This window comes from Seriola lalandi, unplaced genomic scaffold (genome assembly GCF_002814215.2).
Source record: "Seriola lalandi dorsalis isolate HSWRI2012SDOR001 ecotype SW California unplaced genomic scaffold, Sedor1 jcf7180002054682, whole genome shotgun sequence".
NCBI classification, from domain to species: domain Eukaryota; kingdom Metazoa; phylum Chordata; class Actinopteri; order Carangiformes; family Carangidae; genus Seriola; species Seriola lalandi.
In genome coordinates this window covers 337,225-361,371 of record NW_019525235.1, presented here as the reverse complement: position 1 = coordinate 361,371, position 24,147 = coordinate 337,225, and the positions used below count along the sequence as shown (strand labels likewise).

The 24,147-nt window shown below is 42.0% G+C and overlaps 2 protein-coding genes across 2 annotated transcripts; one reads left to right on the top strand and one right to left on the bottom strand.

Annotated features, from left to right (window-relative positions):
- Positions 1 to 35: 35 nt before the first annotated feature.
- Positions 36 to 15,194, top strand: pkp3a (plakophilin 3a). Its single transcript, XM_023422489.2, is given in 14 exon segments — positions 36 to 258; positions 4,618 to 4,709; positions 5,241 to 5,571; positions 5,574 to 5,967; positions 7,002 to 7,125; positions 8,050 to 8,254; positions 9,361 to 9,535; positions 10,081 to 10,198; positions 10,289 to 10,453; positions 10,554 to 10,736; positions 10,833 to 10,986; positions 11,926 to 12,121; positions 12,279 to 12,366; positions 13,868 to 15,194. Coding segments are annotated over 14 exon segments (2,490 nt in total). The 3' UTR covers positions 13,910 to 15,194.
- Positions 15,195 to 15,408: 214 nt separating this feature from the next.
- Positions 15,409 to 21,740, bottom strand: sigirr (single immunoglobulin and toll-interleukin 1 receptor (TIR) domain). Its single transcript, XM_023422490.2, has 10 exons — positions 21,485 to 21,740; positions 20,044 to 20,322; positions 19,544 to 19,751; positions 19,323 to 19,450; positions 18,777 to 18,917; positions 18,543 to 18,686; positions 18,217 to 18,319; positions 17,913 to 18,063; positions 17,155 to 17,332; positions 15,409 to 16,411 (listed from the first exon to the last, which is right to left on the bottom strand). Exons 1-10 carry the CDS (start codon positions 21,552 to 21,554, stop codon positions 16,239 to 16,241), a joined length of 1,575 nt encoding a protein of 524 aa, XP_023278258.1. The 5' UTR covers positions 21,555 to 21,740; the 3' UTR covers positions 15,409 to 16,238.
- Positions 21,741 to 24,147: the final 2,407 nt, after the last annotated feature.

Genomic DNA, 24,147 nt, shown 5'->3' with positions numbered 1-24,147 from the left:
TTCTCTCCCGGCGTCTCACCTCTTAACTTGTCACCATGAGTACCATGGCCTCAGAGAACGTGTTTTTGTCCGCCTTACAGCCCAACACCTCGGTCACCACCTACGGGCTCCCGTCTGAAATCCAATTGGGGAACGGGGGCTCCATGTCGGACGAGATGTCCAGAGCGCGGCGCGTCCAGCAGCAGGTCCAGATGAGACTGGCCGAGAAGCCCACACTTCCGCGGCAGAATGGATCAGCCTCACACTACGCCATGTCAGGTAAACATCGACAACATCAAGCATCAAGTTGACTTTCATGAGGAACTACAGCGGACTTGTCTTCTGCTTTGTGACATTTCCGTATGACTGAGTGCTATGACCTGATCTGGGCTCAGCGTGGACAAGTGGGGGAATTAAAGGGAAAAAGCCACCGCGCAGGTGCAGGTGGCATTGTGTGACAGTAGTGCTGCTATTGTGTTTGAAGCCTAATATAGTTGGTCACCTATAGCTGTGGAGCCAGAGCTCTTTTCAGACCAGTCAGCGCTATAACCCTGGTTCATTTGGCCTCGCCCCAAAGTAACTGATAAAAAACCGACATTGTTGAACATTAAATAAGCTACTGGACACCAGCTGAAACAACTGTCACGATCCTGTGTATTTTTATAAATTGTTTCATCTTATTGATTCACACCAGACATTCATTTACAGCTAAGATAGTATAATAACATTAACTATATATCAATATATAAGAAAACCAGAAATATTTCACATTTAAGAAGTGGAACCAGTGACTTGTTAAAAAAAAAAAAAAAAAAAAAACCCAAATGCATAATCCAGTTTCAAGAGAGTTGAAGGATAAATAATACATTTTCCGTTGATTGACTAATCGATTACGTAGTTGCCTAGTCATTTCAGCTCAGGAGATTATCAGAAGTTTCTTTCTCGTGTCATTTATTTTACTGGAACCTGAATCTGCTTTCCTCAGCATGAATCTGATCAGTGGAGAAGCTTTTGCTTTCAAGTTCAAGCATGTACATGCATTAATACGCCTGCTGTGTGTGTGTGTGTGTGTGTGTGTGTGTGTGTGTGTTGCATGTCCCTGCTGCATTCCTATGTATTTTTTTCTCATCAGGGAATTTGTCCATTCAGCTGCTCTGCTGGTTTGCAGCAGATGAACCTGAGCCGAAGCCTCATGCAGCAGGGATCTTACAGTGTGTCGAGCACCTTCATGTGAGAGAAAGGGTTAATGTTTAACAGGCCCAAACAAGTGCTGCTTTCATGAACTTCCCTGATAGCAGACCAAGGTGAAAGCCTCCCTCTGTGGGGTTGGGTTTCAGGGCTTTACTTGGCTTATAGTGGTGAGGGTTCAGGAGATACCTGGGAGATGTGTGAGCATCGTGAGAACCAGCTGCTGTCGCGTCTGTTCAAAGACGTCACCTTGTCAAAAGTGTCTGGTCTGCATCGTCTTGTCACACAGACAGGGTGGAGGTGGGATTGTTATGTAAGCAGCGGTGAGACTCCCACAGGTGGAAGTAAAGGTTCCACACATCGGATGATTTTGATGTGGTTAAGAAGCCGAAAGAGCGTCAAATGTAGATCTACACACGGACGCAGGCTTCTCTTGTGTTGCTTTAGAAACATGGTGACTAAAATTTGTGCACCTCTGCTTGCTGCTGCCTGATGCAGGAGGACATTCCTTCATGTCCCATAATTCACAGTGTTGAACCAATGTACAGGGAGCAGACCCAGCAACTCGAAGTCAGAGCCTTGTTTATGTGACCTCTGAGAAGAATCTTTTTCTCACCTTTCTAGTTTAAATTTCTCCCCGAGGCTCCGACACTACCTGCCTCAACAGAAAAACACACAGTATGTGCCTTTTTTAAAGGCTGGAATGCAGAGGGACATTTAACATGTCCACAAACTAGGTCACTGCCTGTTTTTACCTACAATCTACTTGTCAAACTCTTCAGTCGAACATTACCCCAATGTATGAAAAACTACGGCTCCCACTGTTATCTCTGCCCGTCCTTTGCCCTGGGCTTTGCTGGGGGGAAAGCACACAGTCATAAAACATTGTCATGTCATATCTCTCCTCTCTTGAAATCTGTATAAGAAAAAGAGAAGATTTCTTAATGACAGGGAATGCTGCGATTTCAGTGGTCTGGTTTGTGGCTGTGGAGAAGTTTATTATGAATGCATGATCGTTCACACATGAGGAATACAACAGGATTCTGTGACGAGTGCCTCCTCCTCTGTATGTAAATCCTGCAACAACTGCGCATTTATGTGAATGACTAATTGGTGCTTATAGGTGGACAAGCCTCAGCAGAAAGTGAGAGTGGAAAAGAGTGTGTGTGTGCGTGATCAAAGTAAATTTTTCAAAAACAACAGGGGAAGAAAAAAAGTTGTTGTTTCCTCGCTAAAAGATTTTTCAGGGTGTGTTTCCTGTGTGTTGTAAAGGCTGAGGCTCTCAGGTGTGTAGGGCGTTGCCACGGTTGGAGCTGGAGCGAGGCCAAGGGGATGTGTTAGTCACCCTCCTCCGTACCAACTGGTTTGGTGTGTGTTCGTGCCCTGTAGAAATGAAGCGCGCTGGCAAACCTTCCCCTCTGCTCACAGACAGACACACATGTACAGGACACACAAACATGGCCACAAAAATCATTTTGTGATTTTTCTTGGCACTTTTAGTTACAGGCTTTAAATATCTATATCTCTAACAGTTTGATGTATTGTTGTGAAATTTTGCACAGATATTAATGATCTGCAGAGTATGAATCCTACTGACTCTGGTGATCCCCTGACACTTGTCCTTTAATTATTTTGTGAAGTGCAGACATTTCTGCCTCCCTCTGCATGATGTGTAATGACTTCAGTGATGAACTTTTCATCCAGTGCCATCATAAGTTTAAGACTTATCTTGTTCAGCACTTTGATTTAAGACCAAATACCTGAAAACCTAATGGCATTCCCATCAGCCTCATCTGCACTTTGTATTTAGTGCAAATGTTGTCACACTAACACACTAAACTAGGATATGTTTGTATGTGAATTAAAGCAGCATCGCGGAGTCGCTGCATGGCTGTAGGCTGTTGTGTAATGTTTGTTTGCATTACTGCTTCATTCCTGGAAAAACAGAAGAATACTCTGACAGTAAATTCATTTCTAGGGTTCATAGTTGTGTCACTGACGAATTCTAATTTCAGTTGACCCAGATATTTGCCGCTGCCGCTCAAAGCTCCTGCTGTAGTGAACTTTTTGCTGTATGCCTTTTATCATGCTCACTGCTCACCTGTCAGGTCACTCTCATCTGTAATGGGGGTAGAACATTTATGCGCTCGCTGTGCTGACGGAGACAAACTGATGCATTTGTGTGTCAGATGTAAACTGTTCTCCCAGTGAACGGTAACCGGAGACGTCAGACCCGGCGACGGGTCAGGTCGTTTTCTTGCTCACTGGGAACCTGCAGTCCTCAGTGCAACAGGACACCAGCTATTCACACTGAATCTTATTCATGCTGATCATCGTTAAGAATTTAATTTTACCTCTATGTCTTTTTTTGTTACTTATAATTTTTCCATGTTTAGAGTAGGTCATTCACAAAACATCTGTCTCAGTTACATGTTAGAGAACTTATTTGAATAACAATGAATGAAACAATGGTGCAGAGACACCAACAAAGGTTGCCTGACTTGATGCTAAATTATTTATGTGTGTGGCAGAGCTCAATGATTACCTCACACAACAAACGGTGTTAACAGTGTTCACGTATTTAAAAATTTAAAAGGATAAAAAGGTCCCTAAAAAGGTCCCTGATTGGTGGAAAACTAAAGAAAAGGCGTAACATTTTCCGTCCGCACTTGACGTCTTAGTTGTCGTTTAAGGAACACAAGTCAGCCGCTGAGTCAGGCGGAACTTTCTGGAGAATGGCATTTGGAAAGTCCTTGCTTGCAAAAAATAGCTAATATGTTGTAACACCTCTAATGTGCATATTCCAGCAAAACTGCATAGAGAACAGGAGATAAACAGAGTGGCTCAAACATGACACGCAGATATGTGGGGAAACAGATTTCAAGCGCAACGGGAGAGCACTTATACACTTTTTATTTCCAGCTGTTAAAATCCACATGAAGAGCTGATAAATTAACGTTTTGGCTAAATAGCACATTAGGCAAAACGGCAATCACAGGCTTAGAAGTGCTTGTGTTTATAAGCGACAAGTATCTCAATATAGACTCAAAATTGTTGTTTTTTTGCACCTTCTGTTTTTGTTACTTTAGTTTGGCTGCAAGTTTTAAGAGTGTACAACTGGAAGGTCAGGAGGCTTTGAAAAGAATTAAGTGCCTGTTAGGCTTCTTTTTTATCAAGCTGACATCTGCAGTTTTACTGGGGAAAAACATTTTAATCTTCCAATTTTGAATGTGATTTGACAGATTTTACAGTTCACTGTATGTTTGACAAGTGCTGCCAAGCTACTTTCCCATTTTTATACGTATCTATAAAGACATTGAAATGCATTAAATAGATTATTTGAAATCAGTTTTTAGTCTTACAGGAAAGTTTTTACACTTGTATCACTGTTATAAATGTGATATTAAATGCAGTAATCATGTGTTACTCTATTTTATTGCTTTATTTCAGACTACGGCGGTTCTTCAGCAGTGAAATATCAAACCTATAACCCAAGTTTCAGCTCCAAGTCGTCCTACATGTACTCAGGCTCTAGAACAATGGTGAGTACAACGGCATTATCTCACTGTTTCAGCGATGTATTCACACATATCATGGAAACATCATCACTGACCCTCTGCTGGTGTCACAGTGGGTCATCCAGGACTCAGCATGTGTGGTATTTCACAGTAAGCTGTCATGAGATCAGCTCAGGGTTTTCAGGTCCACCCTCTACATTCCTCTATTTTAGTGTTTCAACAGGAAGACACTGGGTTTCTGCCACAGATGTTTGACGCTGTAGATTTCTGTCCAATGTATCATATTTTATATCTGAGTCAATAATAAATCCCTTCACTCCTAAATTAGTATTATTTTTATATGCGAAATGGAAATGAATATGAAAAAATGTGCTGAGGCCATGACCTCTGTTTCCTGTCTTGGTGGTTACTTCACTTTCATCAAATTTAGAAACCGTTGTTGATGATGTGCAGTGACTCACAACAAATTCATCCACATAAACTGTTGGGAACACAATGAGCGACTCTTACATATTTACATTTGATTGTAACGGTTACTTTTCTCTTCATCCATAGGGTCCTCAAGTAGCCCAGAGGTCGGGCTTCAGCTGCCAGTCTGCTGCCCCAGACCTGGCCCAGTTCCACAGGATCAGTGTTGGAGGCGGTGGAACTGGTGGCGGTGTTTACCGAGAAGACATGCGCATGTCCAACTACCAAGCCGGCAGGCAACAGAGCCGAATGGACCCAGAGACCCTCTCCATGCATTCAATGCGGATGCAGACAGTGCCTGTAAATCCATGGATGGTTGACGGCAGCGATGCTGGCAGCATGGTATCCGACCGGGACGCCACCTACAACCGCCAGGGCACACTCAATGGCTACACCAGCCAGATGAGGCAAGCAGGAGCAACATGACCTGTACGCATCCCATGCATCCCATGCGCCGATCTCTTAGTGGCACTCTTTCCCGCAGTGGAGGGATGACAGGAGGAGAGGTGGAGGTCGTCCAGCAACATTCCTTCAAAGGCCCAGCCCACCGCACCATCAGCAGGATTACAAACCGAAACAACCGCATGAGTATGGGCTCCGTGTCTGGGGGCTCCTACGTTAGAGGAGGAGACACATTGGATAGGGGGTTCATAGCATCCGGAGTTTCCTCTGCTTCCCAGGGGAACATAATTATGCAGCGTCCGGGCACCCTGTCCCGTGCCATGTCAATCAAAAGCATGCATAGTGTCGGCAAGGGCATGGACATCTACGGCGGGCAGAACGAGATTGGAATCAGCATGGGCAACCTCAGCGGGTGAGAAGCTCACGTGCTCATCCACTTTTTCTGCTCACACTCACAATGAAAATGTTTTCATTTGATGCACTGGGTGTCTTTCATGTTCTCATACTGTTATTGACAGATCTTCAGTGTGTATTGTCATTTTCTGTCCTTTTCATACTGTCATCAATTCCCAAGAACCACGAGTGAATTGATCCTACTAACAAACACTGCCTGTGTAGCCAAAGCCACGTCCTGTTCCGCTGCTGAAAATAGTTCCCAACAAATGTTTTGTTTACTTGGGGGGTCATTCTGGTGACTCAGTTTGTTTGTTAGAAACCGCTCTGCCGAGGTGTTTTAGGAAACCATTACACCTTTTTTTAAATGAACCTCGATATTTGTGATAATTTTTAAAGTAAATGTCATCAGTAGAAATGTACGGATTCAAGGTTGAGAGCCAACGTAGGGAAGTCAGAAATTGTTGAGAGACAGACTAATGCATTGTTGATTGTGGTCTTTTCAAGGGAATTTATGCCACATTTATCATTCAATTAGGTAATAATACTCAATGACAGAGATGACAGCTCTTGTCATTCTGGTGACTCAGTTTGTTGCTTTCTCAGTGACAGTCAAGTGAATTTAATGCACCCTTATGGTGGTGTCACAACTACCATGTGTCACCCAGGAGGCTCGAGAGAGAGGGAGTGTGTGATCTGAACAGTGTATTTCCTAAGAGCTGTGGATTGGGAGGTGGCCCTATAGTGGCAGGACTGGTTTTGGGTGTGGCAGCTTAGTTTCAGTCCTCACATTTCACACATCCCACAGTGCGTGGTTAGCCAAGCGGATATGCAGACCACTGTGTGATTTGGAAGAAACTCAACAAGCTGAATTTCTCAGAGAAGAAACAAATCATCTATGAATAATTACTGCAATTACTGTGGCTCCTTGGTTGCTTTTCATTCAAACGTCCAAAAGACATATTTTGTGCTACCATACATAACAGCGGGGTAATGACATAATTACATGTTTTAGATTCTGTGCTTGAATTTGTTAATTTGCTCCTTTGGTAGGATCCACTCCTTGGACATGTCCACAGCAGTGCAACACCTGAGGGAGTCCGACCATGATTTGCAGGTCCTGGGTGCCGCCTACATTCAACATGAGTGTTACAATGACAGCGACGCCAAAAATGAGGTACTTCAAACTGATTAAAATTTGTGGTTCTAATTCCCGAGTCTTTCCTTTCTGCAATCTCTATTGAGAAACTTGATTCATGAGAATCTTTTTCTCCATTTCTGGTGACATAAATTAGAGACAGCTTTGCTCCTGTACTGGTTTGCTCCAGTTGCTCCACACATTGCTTTGTTTTTATCATCTGCACTCTGCCCTGTATAGGTGACGTATGGCAGACATACAGTAGAGATTAAAACTTCTCTGATGTGTGAAGTGCGTTTAGCTTGTTGATGTTATGTTCAGCTCTGAGGATGCAGACTCCTCTGAGTTGGTTTAGATTAGTTATGTAATGATTTGTCCGAAAAGAGATCCAGATGATTCTTTATTAAAAAAAAATGGTTTGACATTTTGGGAAAATACTTTTTCACTTTCTTATTTTCATATCTCATATCTGTGTGGTAAGTATGAATGTACAGCCAGCAGCTGGTTAGCTTAGAGACTGGAAACAGGGGGGAACAGTTAGCCAAAGGTAGTATTTACTATACAGACCTGAGAGTGATTGTGAATATTTTCATCTAAATTTGAGCAAAAAAGCAAATAAACGTACTTCGTTAAAGCCTTTAAAGCCCTTATGTCAGAATTTGGCAACTCTTAGAAGTCATATGAAGAAATACTGTTGCTTACTGCAGTTTAGCACGCATCCAGTCCAGCCACATTGAGATGATTAGGATGAACCTGAAACGCTAACAATTTTTCAACAAACAAAAACTTAAAGTTAGAATATTTTGAAAGATCTTATAATCACATAAAAAATCTACCCCATAGGTGCTTTAATCTATGAGAATACTCATGTTTAGTTTCTGTAGAAGCCAAATAAGAAAAAAAAAACAATTATATATGAAAATTTATGCACAAATCCTAAACTGAGCATTGTTTTTTCTCAAGGTGCGTCGCTTCAAGGGCATTGGGGAGCTGGTGAAGCTGTTCAACAGTGACAACCAGGAAGTGCAGCGTTATGCCACTGGCGCCACACGCAATCTCATCTATGAGAACATGGACAACAAAGTGGCCCTGATCGAGGAGGGCGGCATCCCACAGCTGGTCGAGGCGCTCAGGGAGACAGACGATGAGCTCCACAAAAATATCACAGGTAAGAAAACTCTGATCACAGTTATTAGAAATAAAAAACATGACACAACAAGCACGGATAATTTCAGACTGCTTGGTTTGGACTTTAACCTCAAGCAGAAATGAATGCAAATTAGACAGTGTTTGGATGCAACATGATCTTGGCAGTGTTGTCCTTGAAATCCTTTGAGCAAACAATAGCCTTTGAAATTGATATTATTCTACACCAAATAAACAGGAGGTGTAGCTGTAAGCTGTAACAAAGAGAATCCAGATTGTCAGTATTTACTCTAACTAAATTATAGTTTGGGTTGGTCTTATTAAGCAGGAATGGACACAAACAGTTTTCTGTATATTGGTGTTCTTTGTTTTAGTCAGTGTGCTGTAATTTCTCTGGTAACTGCCATTAATGTCTGTCGGCTATTCACAGTTCAAGTCTAAGTAAGTTCTGTTTCTGCCTGCGGTCATTCTTCGCAACTATATGTTTTCAGCAGAAAAAAAAAAAATGTATGTTGCAACCCCAGCTCCATGGTGTGGAGATCTTCTAGGCATGTGTGTCTGAGTACACAAAGTGCAGGAGGTGGAGCTGCTGTCTTTTCCATAGGGTGTGTGAAGACGATGAGGGAGTGTGAGGGAGTTGTCTGGGCCTGTGGACCAACAGTGTATCTGCCACTCCCTTTTATGAGTGAAAGCCTTGTCACTGTTTCCCTTGAGCTGTTGCACCTTGATTTATATCCATTGGATCTTTGAGAAACTCATGTCAATGTCATGTGTCCAGTAAGAAACTTTGGGAAAGAGGTGATAAATAATGCAGAGTGGCCCTTTGAGTTTTTCTTATAGGTTTTGATGTGATTTATAGGTTCAAGTGCTTTACACCTCGTTTAAGCCTTAAATGAGTAGTTCAGCATTTTGGGAAATTATTTGTTTTCTTGTTAATAGTTGGATGAGAAGATTGATACACTCTAATGTCTGTCTGGTAATTACGGCAAGAAAGATAATACGTTTAAGTTTTTGAACTGGGCTTAATATAAAATCAGAAGGTTAAAGTTAAAATGTCTATAAGCAGTGGTGAAAATGAAGAATAAATGTTGGTTTTGCTGACATGTCCCTGGTGTTGTGTGTGTGCAGGTATCCTGTGGAACCTTTCATCCAAAGACAATCTGAAGGAGAAACTGGCCAGGGAGACGCTGCCTGAGCTGACTGAGAAGATCCTCATCCCTCTGTCTGGAGGCGGAGACTCTATGGACGTCAATCTCTCCCCCTCTGAGGCCGACATCTTCTACAACACCACAGGATGCCTCAGGTGCACTTCATTTATCTGCGTCTCAGCTCTGTGGTTGCATCGTGCTACTTCGTTAAACTGTATTTCCCTCTGGCTCGTCTGGGCCTGCGTTTTCTCCCATGACCATGATATTTGCATTTGGTGAGCTTGTTCTGGCAGGACACTCCTAACCCATGTGTCAGCTGACAGCTACCAGAGCTTTTCTTTTTTTTTTTTTTTTCACCACACCCATTACTTTTCACTGTTGTTTTCAAACACCTGCATGACTCCAGTTTCTGGTTGCTTTGGTTCTGTTCTGTTTGTGTGTGCACTGGAGGGTTTTTATCTCCAAATAAATTACCATTTGGGGAATATTTGCGATGCTGTCTGCATGATATTCATCATGTCGGTGCAAAATCAAAGCTGTACTTGCGCATTGCTGCAACACAGGAGTGGAAACACATCCCTAGGCCCAAACTGTCCTGCCCTCTTGGCATCTCCGTTTGCACGATGTCGTTAAACTAATAAAATGCATGATTCCTGAATGAACTACCCGAAATAACTCTCTTGACCTCTCACTCGCTTAGAAATCTGAGCTCTGTGAACGAAAAGACCCGTCAGCAGATGAGAGAGACACACGGACTGGTGGACTCTTTGGTGGGCTACGTCAAGGCCTCCCTGGATGACAACAAGTCAGAAGACAAGGTGAGACGAGAAGAGATTGAGCCTGATCTTCTCAGCCCTAGTTTTACCTTTACTGTGTGTGTTAATCTATCTGTGTGTGTGTGTTCTTAGGGGGTGGAGAATGCAGTGTGTGTCTTGAGGAACCTCTCCTACCAGCTGTACAGTGAGATGCCTCCTTCTGCTATGCTGCGCCTTGAAGGACCAACCAGAGCTCAGGACACAGGGAAGGGTGACGCCATTGGCTGCTTTACACCTCAGAGCAGGAAAGCCAAAAATGTACGTACATGTTAGATTTATCCATCAGCAGGCGTTTTGTGTGCGCGGACCAGCACGTCTAATTAACACCGTCTCCTTGTACGTTCCTCCCCCCTGACAGAGCAAGAACCAGGATCTGTCCACTTTCACCGAGGTTGCTCGGGTGCCAAAGGGTGTGGAGTGGCTGTGGCACCCTCAGATAGTTGGGGTGTACAACCGCGTGCTGCATCAGTGTGAGATCAACTCCACCACCCGCGAGGCAGCTGCTGGAGCTCTGCAGAACATCACAGCTGGAGACAAGAGGGTAAGGAGCATGTTCATGAGTTCTCCTGTAAAAGCATTCAAATGCAGCGACCTCAGTCTGTCTCATATACGAGTTGTTTCTCTCGTGGTCCTGCAGTGGGCGTCGGTGCTGAGCCGAGTGGCTCTGGAGCAGGAGCGCATGCTGCCCGTGCTGCTGGACCTCCTACGTACCAACAATGACCTGGAGCTGCGTTCGCTCACCGGCTTCCTCCGAAATCTGTCCCGCCATGCCAGGGATAAGGGCGACATGGGTAAGTCTTTAATTTTTCCTTCCTCTTAAAAAGCTGGATCCCTCCGAGTTACAGGTTCGTTCAGAACGTCTATAATCTGTTGTTGTTGTGTCTCATTTGAGACAAACTCTAGTTTGGTGCATTGTGAGTTGACAAACTGCTCACCAGTGTTGAATTCAGATGTGATTTGCCTGTTGTAGCCTTTTTTGATTCTCTTCACTTTCTTTCACATGGAAGCAAATATAAGCCATGATCATCTGAAACTTAAAGGCAGCTAGATACTTCATTGCGACATATAACCACTACTGTTTACTTAATGTTTGATGCTGTATTCTTTTTACTGGATTCATAATTTCAGATAAGTCAAATTAGTCAAATTCTGAATGAATAATTGAAGTCAAGTCAAAAAAAATGGATTGCTTAAATTCAGACACCAAAATTTAGGACAAGAAACACAAACTTGAACATCTGGAATACAAAGGATGATGGAATCAAACATTCGTCTGTTTCACTAAAGGTGCAGCAATCAAGATTTGAATCTGGGAAAATATTGTTAAGGGTTTTTTATAAAGTATTTAACTCTCAGAATTTGAGCTAGTTTGTTTGATCAGGACTTTCTGGGTGTTGTTTTATCAGATATCAATCATTCTGTCAAAAGCAAAAAAGCAAACAACATCACAACCGTCATTAGATTTTGATTCGAAAGTTGCTAAATCCTGATTGCTGCATAGAAATCTGTGACATCACCTTTGTCAAGCCGAGTCTTGCCCTCTTCAAACCAGTGAGAAAAGACAGAAACCAGAGAAAATCTCTTGAGAATTAACCAAACTATTCAAACTTTGATAGAAAATTGCAGTTACATATAGGATATCATCGCTGATGGTAATTAGCTGATTGTGAAAACAGGTTTTCAGGGCCTTTTAAACATATTATCCTAACAACACGTCTTGGTTTCTTCAGCAACAAAGGTGGTGAACAACCTGGTGACCAAGCTGCCTGCTGACGGACACCAGAAGGAGCCCTCCAGCGAGGTGGTGGTCAACATCTGTGGTGTTCTCAACAACCTGGTGACCGGCAGCTCTTTAGCTGCCAGAGACATCGCCTTCTTTGACGGCCTGGCGAAACTGGTCGCCATCAAGAACACACGTGACAGCAGGTGAGTGCTCTTTCAAAGGACAGTTGATAAAACATGTGTGTCTACTTGCTGCCTTGATGCAGACATTTGATGTTGAATGTGACACAAACTCTTGCAAACTTCTCACATGAGGTTATTTTTACCGAGCGTTAACCTTGAATTAATCTTTTCTTTCTAGTTCTGGGAAGATGAAAGCGTCCAAAGCAGCAGCCACAGTTCTCAGCAACATGTTCCAGTACAAGAAACTGCACAAACAGTACAAAGACGTAAGAGACCGTAGACATGAGTGAAACGGAGCTCTGCATGATCGATCATTATACAGTCAAAAAATCAAGGGGAAAAAAAATCAATAAGATACACAACATCAGTTTTTAAAATATTTTCAATCTTTTTTTTAATCTTAGGAGAGCAATAGGTTCTGATCACATCCAGCCAGATGAAATTAAGACTGTACAAATCAAAGTTGATTATTATCGTTATCAAACCACAACATAAGGTTCTATATGTTAATAGGTATGAAGCTCACTGACAACACATTATATAATCATAATTAAAACTGATATAAAAGACTCTCCAAAGTGTTGCACCCTCAAAATGACCAAACATGTCCGGGTGCCCTCAGATTAGTACAAAACCTTTACAACATGAAAAATATTATTTTTCATGAGGCAGGAGCAACGTGTTAGATTCTGCCACACACAGGTCACAGCTCAGTGGAAAAGCTTTCTCTTCATGGCGCTGCCCCACCCTCATTCTCATATCTGTGTGTGTGTGTGTGTGTGTGTGTGTGTGTGTGTGTCTGTCTGTGTGTGTGTGTGTGTGTGTGTGTGTGTGTGTGTGTGTGTATACTTGTAAATGCTACATAGTAAGAACTGAAAAAGTATTCAGTGAGGACATGTTGGCCGGTCTCACTCTCCGACAAACATTCAAAGGGCTGTTTAATGGTTGAGACTTGGTTTTAGAGTTTACTTTGAGTGGTTAGAATTAGGGTTAGGCATTCAGTTGTGATGGTTAGGGTTAGGGTAAGTGGCAAGGGAATGCATAATGTCAATGAGTGGCCTCTCAAAGACAGAAGTACGTGTCTGTCTGTGTGTGTGTGTGTGTGTGTGTGTGTGTGTGTGTGTGTGAGAGAGTGAGAAAGACGGATGACATTCCTCAGTCTCTGCAGTTCCCTCGGCAGTTGGATGGCATATGTTCAAAACTCATATATCTCTGGCTGCTCACACTGCTGCTCTTTCATCTCACACACACACACACACACACACACACACACACACACACACGTATACACACCCAGTCAGGCAGGTCCACATCTTGGGCGGGACTAGGTAGGTTTACTGCCTTCCGCAGATCACGACTTGCCCCTCCCATGGGTGCGGTACTAGGCTTATTTCCTAATGAACAAGTCACAACAGAACAAAAAATGCGTTAATGCTCATCTTACTTCTAGTTTTGAATTTAATAATCAGATACCCGCACAACATCAGTCGAGTTCATGTGACAAACAATGTACTAAAATGAAGCTATTCAAACTATGAATTGCGTAACTCTGAAATGGATTGTGAGCTCAGACGTCTCTCCAAGTCAGATTTCAACCTTGAGTGAGCTGCTGTTTACGATTACAGACACCTCTGTGGTGTGCAGTATATCTAATATAAGAATAAAGACTGAAATTAATACTTAAATAAATAAATTTACATCTTCTTTTTTCTGTTTCATGTCCATACCATGTCATAACAGTTCTTCTTTCTCTTCTTTGATTTACAGAAAGGGTTTACAAGACCGGATTTTGCAGATTTGACTCTCTAAAACAAAAGTAATGTTGTAAAAGTTCACTTTATAAAACGGCCCTCAGTCCTGCATCCTATGGAAGAAATCTTTCCAGGTATGCAGGAGTAAATAAACTCTTTCTACTATTCAAAGATAACATAGGCTCAGTCTTTATCTGCCATACTTTGTGATAAGAACATGAACACATAAGTGACGGAGGATCTTCCTGATGGGGAAAAAAAAGAAAGGACATCCTGCATATTTTGAAACTCAATGGACATCAGTACAGTGCAAGAAACGTGGATCCAGTATGATGGACTATTGATGGACTCTGATACATATGTGTGCACCTTAAACCATTTACTGTCTTTGTTTGAACTGTCTGTGTGTTTAATGTGGAATCAGGGATTTCTTTTCTGTCAGAGCAACATGTTTCCAGATGAAACCGCAGCTGTTTGTGGTCCGTGGCCGTTTTTAAAAACAGTGTCAAACTGTTCATTGACAATATAGTGAACACTTGTGCCTTATCCTCTCGCTGTTGCACTTAATTAACAGCATGAATGCAACATGGCTGGTACTAACATGGCATCTTTTTTGTAAATAATGCTTTCTCTCTTACACAGAAATCAGATGAAATATTTTGTATACTGTAGCTATGTACTTTGTTTTTGTAGTTTTTGGATAGATAAATATGTCTTCATATGTAACATAGTTATAACTGAATGTAAACCAGAGGATATTTAGAAATACAGAAATTTTGATGTTAATGCATTTGATTTAGAAATCTGGGGATAATGATTGTACCTTCAAAGTTGACTTTTGTATTTAGCTATGTGCTTTTTAAAGTTGCGAAATCTGTCTTATACAAAATGCTGATGTGTCTTTTTAATCACTTTGTCAAACAGAACTCAAAGTTTTTTTTCTTTAACATGTCATTGTATCTGCCGTCTAATGTTATAAATACTGTGTGTGAAACAGGGGTGAAAGGATACGGTCCTAACTTTGTTTTCAAAACAAATACAATATTTGTTTAGTGTTTGAGACCAATTGCAATATTCACACACTGTTTAAACTATTTGACATTGGACTGTTGAATACTTTTAAAACTCTTTGTGCAACCTGTTTTCGTATTTAAGCAAAATATTCAATTAAAAAAAAAAAAACCCAATTAAAAATGACTACTCTGTGGAATAAATGGTAATTGTGTGTTTCTGTGTGGGTGTTTAAAAACACTGACTTTTCATATTTACTGTTGTGTTGTAAACAGGCAGATGTATCATCTGGATATTTTTCAGCCAATAAAGAGACAGATGTGGAAATGAAATGTCATTTTCTAAGCATTTCTCATGTGTGTGCTGCAGCATTCAATGTTGCGTCGATGTAACACCCTGACGCTAACATGGTGAAATGTCAGCCACTCCCTGTTTACATATTTGCTCCTGCTCAGACAGGAACAATACCAGACCTGTGCTGCGCCTTTATTTAGCCTCTTATTTCACTGCGGGAGAACAGAGAGCGTCGGTCCCTACAGAGAGAAATAGTCTGCTAACAAGTGTTTTATTAGCATGAATGCCACGTTGTTATCAGAGTCAGTTTACATGACACACAAAGCAGAGATGCCAAGAACTGTTCAATCTTTGTCCTCGGACGTCGCGCTGTATCGAATGACCTGAGTGCAATCAAGTTTTCAAGGTTCAAATTATGGCTGAACAATTAATCAATATATTATTGAAGTTTCAATACAGCCAAGTGCAATATCTAAATGACAGGAGATGCAAGTAGTTGATTAAAGTAAAATGTGTCACAACATATCATTATAAATGAAGCATTGTGGTGCAACAGAGATACTGCAGGCTACAATTCATCTTCTCCAGACATAAGGGACCATGCTTGTTTGGTTCAGACCCAACAAAAATCACATCAGCATAATTTTTACATTTTATTCAGTGAAATTAAATGCAAAAATTACCATTTCAACTAAAATTGTGACTCATATCACAATCAGAATATCTGTCAAAATAATTCCTTTTTTTCTCATATCATTTAGCCCTAGTTAAAATCCGACTTCTGGAGTCTGTCACATGTATTTTCTCAGTCTTTCCAACCCATCTGTGTACTGTCAACAAACTGCTCCTTTCATATTATCTGACATTACTCTGCCCTCTGCTGGGGACTGACAGAGACATCATGGCTGTGAGTTTACCTCCCTCTCCCCTCTCTTTTGGTGAATGGAAGTAGAAAAAGGTAACATTTTGATTTTAACAACATATTGAAGAAGAAGAAATAAATTTAGCTCCTAGCAATGCTACTGGGAATCTCCATGTAGATGGTCATTTTAAGTGATCAGTAGAAGTGAGGGGAGTGTGGCTCAAATGTCCTCCTCAGTCACCAGGCAGTAGAAGTCTGAGCGGGCCCCGTAGTTCCGTGATCCCAAGTCCGACACGTCGATATCCGAGGATTTGGGCTCAGCGGCTGTGATGGGAGCAGCAGGGAGGACAGGAGCTGTACAGGCCAGAGCCTTGTACACAGGGAGGCGCAGCCCTGCAACAGAAAGACGAAAGGTGGAAAAAAGGTCGTAAAGGTCGTTACTTTTTATGTAACTCAGTGTCTCATCTCTCCTAAATTTCAAAAAAAATTCTGGCCTTTGGTTATACACAGTGTATGGCTGTACAGGCTGTCCCTCATTGCCTCACAGTGAAACAAGATTTCAAAAAGTCACTGCACCACAAAAATAGCCAGCACCTGACCTCATGTTAAACCACGACCTGTTGTTTTCATGCTTAGGTGGGGAACTCTAGAGATGCTGGTGGGTCGATTTTGTTATCTTTGGACTAAGGCCAGCTATTTCCTGATTTCCAGCCTTTGTGTTAAGCTAAGATAACCATCTCCTGGGTGTAGCTTCATCAGAGTGATATCGATCTACTCATCCAACTCTTACGTCCTACAACAACTGAAATAAGCATATTTCCTAAAATGTTGAACTGTATAACATGTGTCCTTGGATACAAAACATCACAAACAAGCTGGTACAGTAGATACGTACAGGTTCATCATATGATATGATTTCCTGGTATTGAAGTTTGAGATTCACTTTAGTTAAATCTTTGTCTGCTGATTCAGACTAGGTCAAGCAGGGTTCAACTGCACTTTGTTATAAGTAAGTTTTATATGTAAAAAAAAATATGAATGGCATTTTTTATTTATTTTTATCTTATCTTTAAGTGAGCAGCGAACCTAACATTAGTACTTGAGGACTTTACTAGTGCAGCGACTGCTGCTCTTACCCAGATCTCCAGCAGGGTCAGTGTCTGAGCGGCAGTCCAGGTAGTCGGGTTCGAGGGTCAGCATGGGGTCTTTGTCATCTTGCAGCACTGTCTGTGGGTCGCCTGCGTGCTCAGTGCGGAAAATGACCCTGCGAGGCATCGCTAAGGCCAGCTCCTTCCAGAAGACTGAGGAGGGAGTCTGTAGACACAAACACACGGGGACACAACATGATACATTACACCATGCGATCAGAGTCAGACTGACGCATTAATTATTCCTCAACTGTAAACAGCCTCACTTGCTTCTATCATATTACAATATGGTTTATTGTATAAGTACATTTCTAAATGAATGTGGATTCATTTCACACATTTCCACACTGAGTAATAATTGTTATTTCATAATTTATTGTTGCCAACTGATTTATTAGCAAATCACAAATTCTTTTCTCCCAACTGCTGGAATATAATTTTCCACACTAAATAAATCGATATTACTCTCAATGATACTAACATTTTGGCTTTGAGGCCTTGAGACCCTGTTTTCTGAATCATTCTCTCCCTGCGAGCGATGTGATCATACATGAACACAAACTTTTCTGCTTGAAGTTGGAAATGTTTTCGGTTATTGTCTGATTACTGGACCGTCTCTATTTTTTCCCTGGTTTGTAGTGGACTGAGTAATGGTGTGTAAAGTTACTCACATTGTATGTTGTTGTAGGTGTGCTCTTTTTGAGCTTTCGCTCTTCTAAAAGAATAGGTATTATAGAAGATCTTACCACAGAGTTGTGTCTCCAGGTGAGTACAGTGAGGCCGTGCTGGTGCTCACTGAGCTGCTGCTTGATCTCAGGCCTCATGCGTTTGGACTGACCCTCCAACATGATGAGGATAGGCCGCGGACATATCTCCAACAAGTGCAGAAGGCCCTGCCTGAAGACACACACAGCTACAGTATGTCACAAAAGCAACTGCAGTATATGGCAGCAACACTGACCTCAAGTGGTACATTGTTATCATGCCACATCAGTTTCACTCAGGTTTATTCTGTCTATACTAAATTCAGTTAGTCTGTGTGAGTCTGACCTGAAGTTACTGCAGCACCAGTCCTGCTCGAGGTAAGCGTGAGAGAGCAACACGATGAGACGCCGAGAACGACTCACGTTCATCAGCAGCTCTGCAGAAGGTTCTGGAGACACATTGTGTGTTGTGTTAAGTAACTAATTTATAATTGGCAACCCAAAGTAACAGGTAAAAACAACAACATATCAATATACTGCAAAATGTCCTTTTACAGGTAAAAAATGAGAACAAACAGCCAGAAAACTACAAGGCAGGAGTGTGAGGAAGAGTATTTATGTAGTTTCATCATTGTAAAATAGCGCATGTAGTACATTATAGTGTGAACTTGCCTCCACCAGGTAGGATGTCATTGTCATTGAGATGCACCTTGTATCCATTTTTATTTTCCAGGTGAGGTTTGAGAATAAAGTTGACAAACTTCCTGTCGTAGTCATTGCTCACATAGGAGATGTAGGCGTCATATAATTTCCCATCTGAAGACACAGAGAGACACACTGGCTTTATTGCTGCATTCTTGCACGTCTACAGCCATCGTATGCTGTGTCACCAAGCAGCAGACTCACCATTGAGTTCATAGTCTCCATAGGAGTTCCTGTACCAGAGTTTGATGTTCAAGTGACACCTGGAGTACACAAGAGCAGCTATAGCCAGGAAGAGGAGGAGGACGGTGGCTGCGATAACAGCGCCAGTGTGGCTGGGTCTGTCTGAGCACACACAGAGAAACAATACAAAATAAGCATAAAATAATCAACCAATAGAGGGATTCTGTTAGTAGAGTGTGTCTGAACAACTGGGTCCTTGCAACTAAGAAAAACATATTTTCAATGCATAAATAATTCACAGATGTTTAACATCTATTAGAATCAATTCATGACCTTTTTAACACTGGCTCCTTGCTATGAGATTATACAGACTGGATGTATCTGTGTGTGGTTTCATATGATTTTCAGTGTAGATACAGGACATATTCTGTGCTGCATTTTGTCCTGTCTGCTTTGTTGGGTTTGTGTGTGTCTTTGTAAAATTCTTTTGTAGGTTCACTTTTAGACAATATGACACAAGATGCAGGATGAGACAATGCAGATCCAGCATATAAGCTGTTTTCTTACTTGAATTCTGTAGGCTGAAATCAGATGAAACATTCCTCACTGTGCAGCTGTAGAGCCCAAAATCTTCCAGCTCCCTGAGTGTAATCACCAACAGACTGTTTACCATCAGCTGGCCGACAGCAGGAGACCTGGTAAGTAGGACAGAAAACTCGATCTTACCTTCACTTTCATTAAAGCCTGAGCATGATAATGGAAATCTGCTGTTTTAAAAGCTTAGTCACCATGAGGAGGTATTCTGCATGTAAAGTGTGAGGTTGGTGAGGGGTTGGCCATCTTTACTCCACTGCAGTGTGGTGCCACATTGCTCCTTATTTGGGTCCCAGAGGAGGAGAGCAGTGCAGTTGAGTTTCACAGAGGATCCCACGTCGCTCCACAGTCTGTTCAGGCCTCCATTAGGCTGAAATTCTGGGGCTTTCGAGCACTGGGACTCTGTGTAAGGACATACCACTGTTATCTGTGTTCGCTGCAGGAGCTGCAGACAATAGAGGCCTTCATATGCAGCTGCCAGGTACAGCCTGAGACGGCTGCTGGAGGGCACGCTGAAACAAAATGCCACCTTGCAGTTGTAGCCAGCCTGTTCAACTAGCCCCTTCACTCCCCATACAAACTCTAATTTTACTGCAGGGACAAATAATAGCTTAGAGAGCCACAATTACAGTGTCAGCTTTTAAGTGACTTCATTGCACTTGCACTATTACAGTGTACTATAAATAGTACTTACCTTTAACTATGAGACGCACAGTGAATGAGGCTGTGCTGTTGCCTTGTTGCATACAGGTGTAGTTCCCTTGGTCTTCCACATTGAGGTTGATAAACTCCAGGTAGGCCCTCCCCTCCTGATTGTGGAGCTGCTGACAGTCCTTCTGCCAGGTCACCCGGGGCTGTGGGGAGCTCTGGGGTTGAAAAGGTTCTAGAGGGCACTTCAGCCGATATGGAGGCCCCTGCGGCTCCACGTACACGACCTGTTCCTTAAACCTGCTCTCATCCACACAAGTCTGAGCTACAAACAGAGACAGTGGAGGTTTACACAGTCTTCTTTATGTAAGGGATCCAACAATCCAACTTTTTCTGTCCCAAAACTTCCCTAAATTCAGGGAACTGAGTACACACCCCATACTAGGGCTCTCTTCTTTCCAAATTTAAAATCGCTACACCTTACTGTGTGGAAGTCTCTGGAGTCATTTTTATGTGAGTTAACATGAGAGCAAGGACTGCTAAAAAGGATTAAAAACTGATGCACCTAATAGATAAAACACTAAAGTGAAACTGTATTTCATATGGCCAACACCTGGTCCACATAACAAGGACAGTATTGGGGCAGATGCAGCTCTACTTTGTTATGTGAGGGTTAGTACTATGCACGACACAAGTACTATGCAAATTCCTAGAAGCGGCTTTGCTTCCTTTTGAGAAAACGCTTTGCATACAGCCTGTGGATGTAAACACTTTGCATACAGTGTGGAGCTACAGAAGACCGTGTGTTTAGCTTCAGTGTTGCTTTTGACAAACAGTGAGTGTCTAATGGAGCAAGGAGGTGATCTTGTTTGCTCTTTCACCCTCGCTGACTCGCTGACGCTGAGAAAATGCTGACTTAGATTGTTTTTTAAAAGTACTGAATCATCTTCTTGGTTTGAGGACATGCGCAATGCAAAGAGCAGAGTCGTGTTCATCGATTCTCTGTCGCAGAATTAAAATACATCAAACTAACTAAAGAACACTGGCCTATTAAATGTGGACCTGTTCTTCAAGATATTCAGCGCATGCGCTTGTCGTGACCCACAAATCACCTGCATGACTGCTCTCTCTCTGGTTCCTCCTTGACTCTCCACTTGCTTTATTTGTTTATTTTAACCGTTTCTCAAACATAATAACACATCCGGGTCCGAAGTCCAGGCCTGGTCCTCATGTTACCAGGCAACATCATGTGACAGCCTGACAGATACTGAGACGCTGTACACACTGACCGTATGTACACTGACCTGGTATTTACCTGTCCAGCATCCCGAAACTCTGTCTGCGACCACTTTGATTATAAAGGAAACATGAAGGTGAATCATACAGCTGTGGAAAAACTGAAGCAACTTTAATCTGGAGCTTCCAACAAAGTGTACACCTATCCTGGAAAATTCAAGTAAATAAAGTTTCATTTTGAATATCCTTACCGGCAGTGAGGAAAGTCTTGTCCCATAACCCGGTGCACAACAAAATGAGAGCGACTACAATCACAGCCATGAGCCGCAGGTCTCCTCTTCCTCCGTCCTCAGGTGAGAAATGAACCGAGAAAGAGTTTTTGTAAATCTACATCACTACCTAAAAGTCAACGTGTTAGTTTATTACAGTTTAGCTACATTGTGAGGAGCCGTAGAGCTGATTCCGCGGACGTCAGCCTTCAGCTTGTTCAACTGCACCTGGACAGACCAGAAACTCTCCCGGCTATAGGCTCCCTGAGGTCACGTGACACTTGCACAAGCTTTCACCTGCGTTGCAGTGAAACTTTTCTTTTGTAATTGTTTAAAGGTAGCCTATAACTTTCTAATATCGGATTTATAGAAGGTGTAATTAACGATTTTGTTAATGGTTAATAAAATCAATTATTGCCAAATATTTTGTTAGTTTACAAATAACATCATCAATTCAGCTCTGCAAACCCTAAGGAAACTATATTGCAGTGGGTTTTTGTAGGTTTTCAACCACTGGTCATGTGAAACAAGAATAACTGGACTTATTATTGTAGGTCTTTGACTTTGAGAATTCGTCTTTATGAGTCCAGATACTCTTGTTTTCAAACTGCAAGAAATAATGGAAAAAATGGACAGTAAGTCAGACAGCAAATAAAGAGATGTCCTTTTAAAAGGACATTGACGGTATAGAAATGCACATTAACTGTACAAATATAAAAGCTAAGCATTAACAGTCGTATTATCTGTATGTTGTCCCGAATCACCCATTAAGAACAACAATGTCAGGATAACTTCTGTATTTGTTCAACAAGGATTGCTGTTAAAACAGTAACCTGTCTCAGTGATTCATTTCTGGCCCTGTCCAAGTCAAGATTGTCTTTTGAAGATACATGTAGATAAAACATTGTTTTAATTGTTTAAGTAGGCCTCACCTGTGAGAAAAGTTAACAAAGTGTTAGGGTTATTCTCTCCGTTGAGTGGTTGATTTTAAAGTATGCTATAGAAACCTTTTGTGGAACCATGAATATTAAAAAAAGATGTGTAAATAAACAAAGCGGCATGTTCTCCTTGATTTTGTGCATTTTGTAAATGATAATGAAATATAAGACGTCAATGTTAAATACCAGTTATGAATCATAGTTAGCCTAAATGTGACAACATCAGTTCTGTTTAAAGATGTGTGAGTTTGCGCTTTATTGTGCAACTGATCCTTTGTAATCATTAATGGAAAACAAAGAACTATGAAGAATAAACAAGTGGCAAGAAATATAACAAGTGTGGACTGTGATGTCATCAGTGAGTGTGTGACCATCAGTGACATCACAAAATAAACACAGTTGAATTTGTTTTTAAACTGCCCCTTTGATGATGTCACACAGAAGTCTGATGTCACGGGCAGTGCTCTAGTTTGTGTAACAGAAGGAATACTGTCATAGTTATTCAACTTCATCTATCTGCCAACATGCCAATTTTAATGGTGGGTTTTGTTGTGGTGCCTTGGGTCACCAAAAATGCTGTTCGCCTCATCAAGTCTGGTCTGGGACTTAATTGTCCCAGTTCATCCAGTGTTAACCCCACAGAACCTGTGGGTCATGGATCACCTCTAAGTGAGTGGGTACCACCACCAGCCCAGACAGACTCCAAGGTCAGAAACTACAGTTATCTCAAGTTGCTGTATCATGATGCTGGCCATCAATCCATAGGCTTGGACAGTTTGAGTAATGAAACTCAGCAAAGGGAACAACAGCATGATAGCAGCCCTGCTGTGATGCAAAGGAAGGATTCAAACAGTCAGCCTCCTCCTCTTGTTCTCTACCTATCCCTACCTCTCTGCCATTCTTGCCCCCTGAATGAGAGAGCCTTGAAAAATATCAAGTCATTTGACCCTGAGACACCAAAGTGTGCTGGCAGATTGTTAGGAGGAACTCCAGCAGTTTTAGCTGAAGCAACAGACAGCAGTTTATCAACACCTGTTGTGTCCATAGATGAAGGGGCACTTTTAACTCATATCACACGACTCAGAGAAATGTTTTTTGCCCTTGCTCGAGCAAGACTTGCAGCTTTTTCATCAATGGCCCGAGAAACAGTTGCAACTTATTTCAACATGGCCAGAGCAGGAACTGTAGGTTTTTTGTCCATTATCATTAGAGAAACTGCAAATGTTTTTGTCCAAGCTCCAGAAATAATTGCAACATATTTCAACATGGCCCAAGCAAGAATTGCATCTTTCTTTACCATGTTTGGAGCAAGAATTTCAACTGTTTTTTCCAGGACCACAGCAAGGGTTGCAGCACTCTTTTCCAGAACAAGACCAAGAGTTGAAGCACTGTTTTCCAGGACCATAACAAGAGTTAAAGCACTCTTTTCCAGGACCACAGCAAGGGTTGCAGCACTCTTTTCCAGGACCATAACAAGGGTTGCAGCACTCTTTTCCAGGACCATAACAAGAGTTAAAGCACTCTTTTCCAGGACCACAGCAAGATTTGCAACTGCTATACCTAGAACCAGGGAACATATTGAAGCGGTTATTGCCAGGGCCAATGACTTAGACCCACAGAAATTTTGGCCTGTAGCTCGGGCTTGGTGGATTATCACAGTCTCCACCAGACTCCTCAGTGGTGCTGCACTTGCCCTTTCCAGAACAC

Coding starts and splice junctions, on each gene's coding strand:
- sigirr (XM_023422490.2), bottom strand. CDS start 21,554: ATGGCTGTGATTGTAGTCGCTCTCATTTTGTTGTGCACCGGGTTATGG. Junction 18,320..18,542: donor TGACATCCTACCTGGTGGAG/GCAAGTTCACAC, acceptor ATGTGTCTCCAG/AACCTTCTGCAGAGCTGCTG. Junction 16,412..17,154: donor TGACCCTGCTGGAGATCTGG/GTAAGAGCAGCA, acceptor TTTCTGTTGCAG/GGCTGCGCCTCCCTGTGTAC.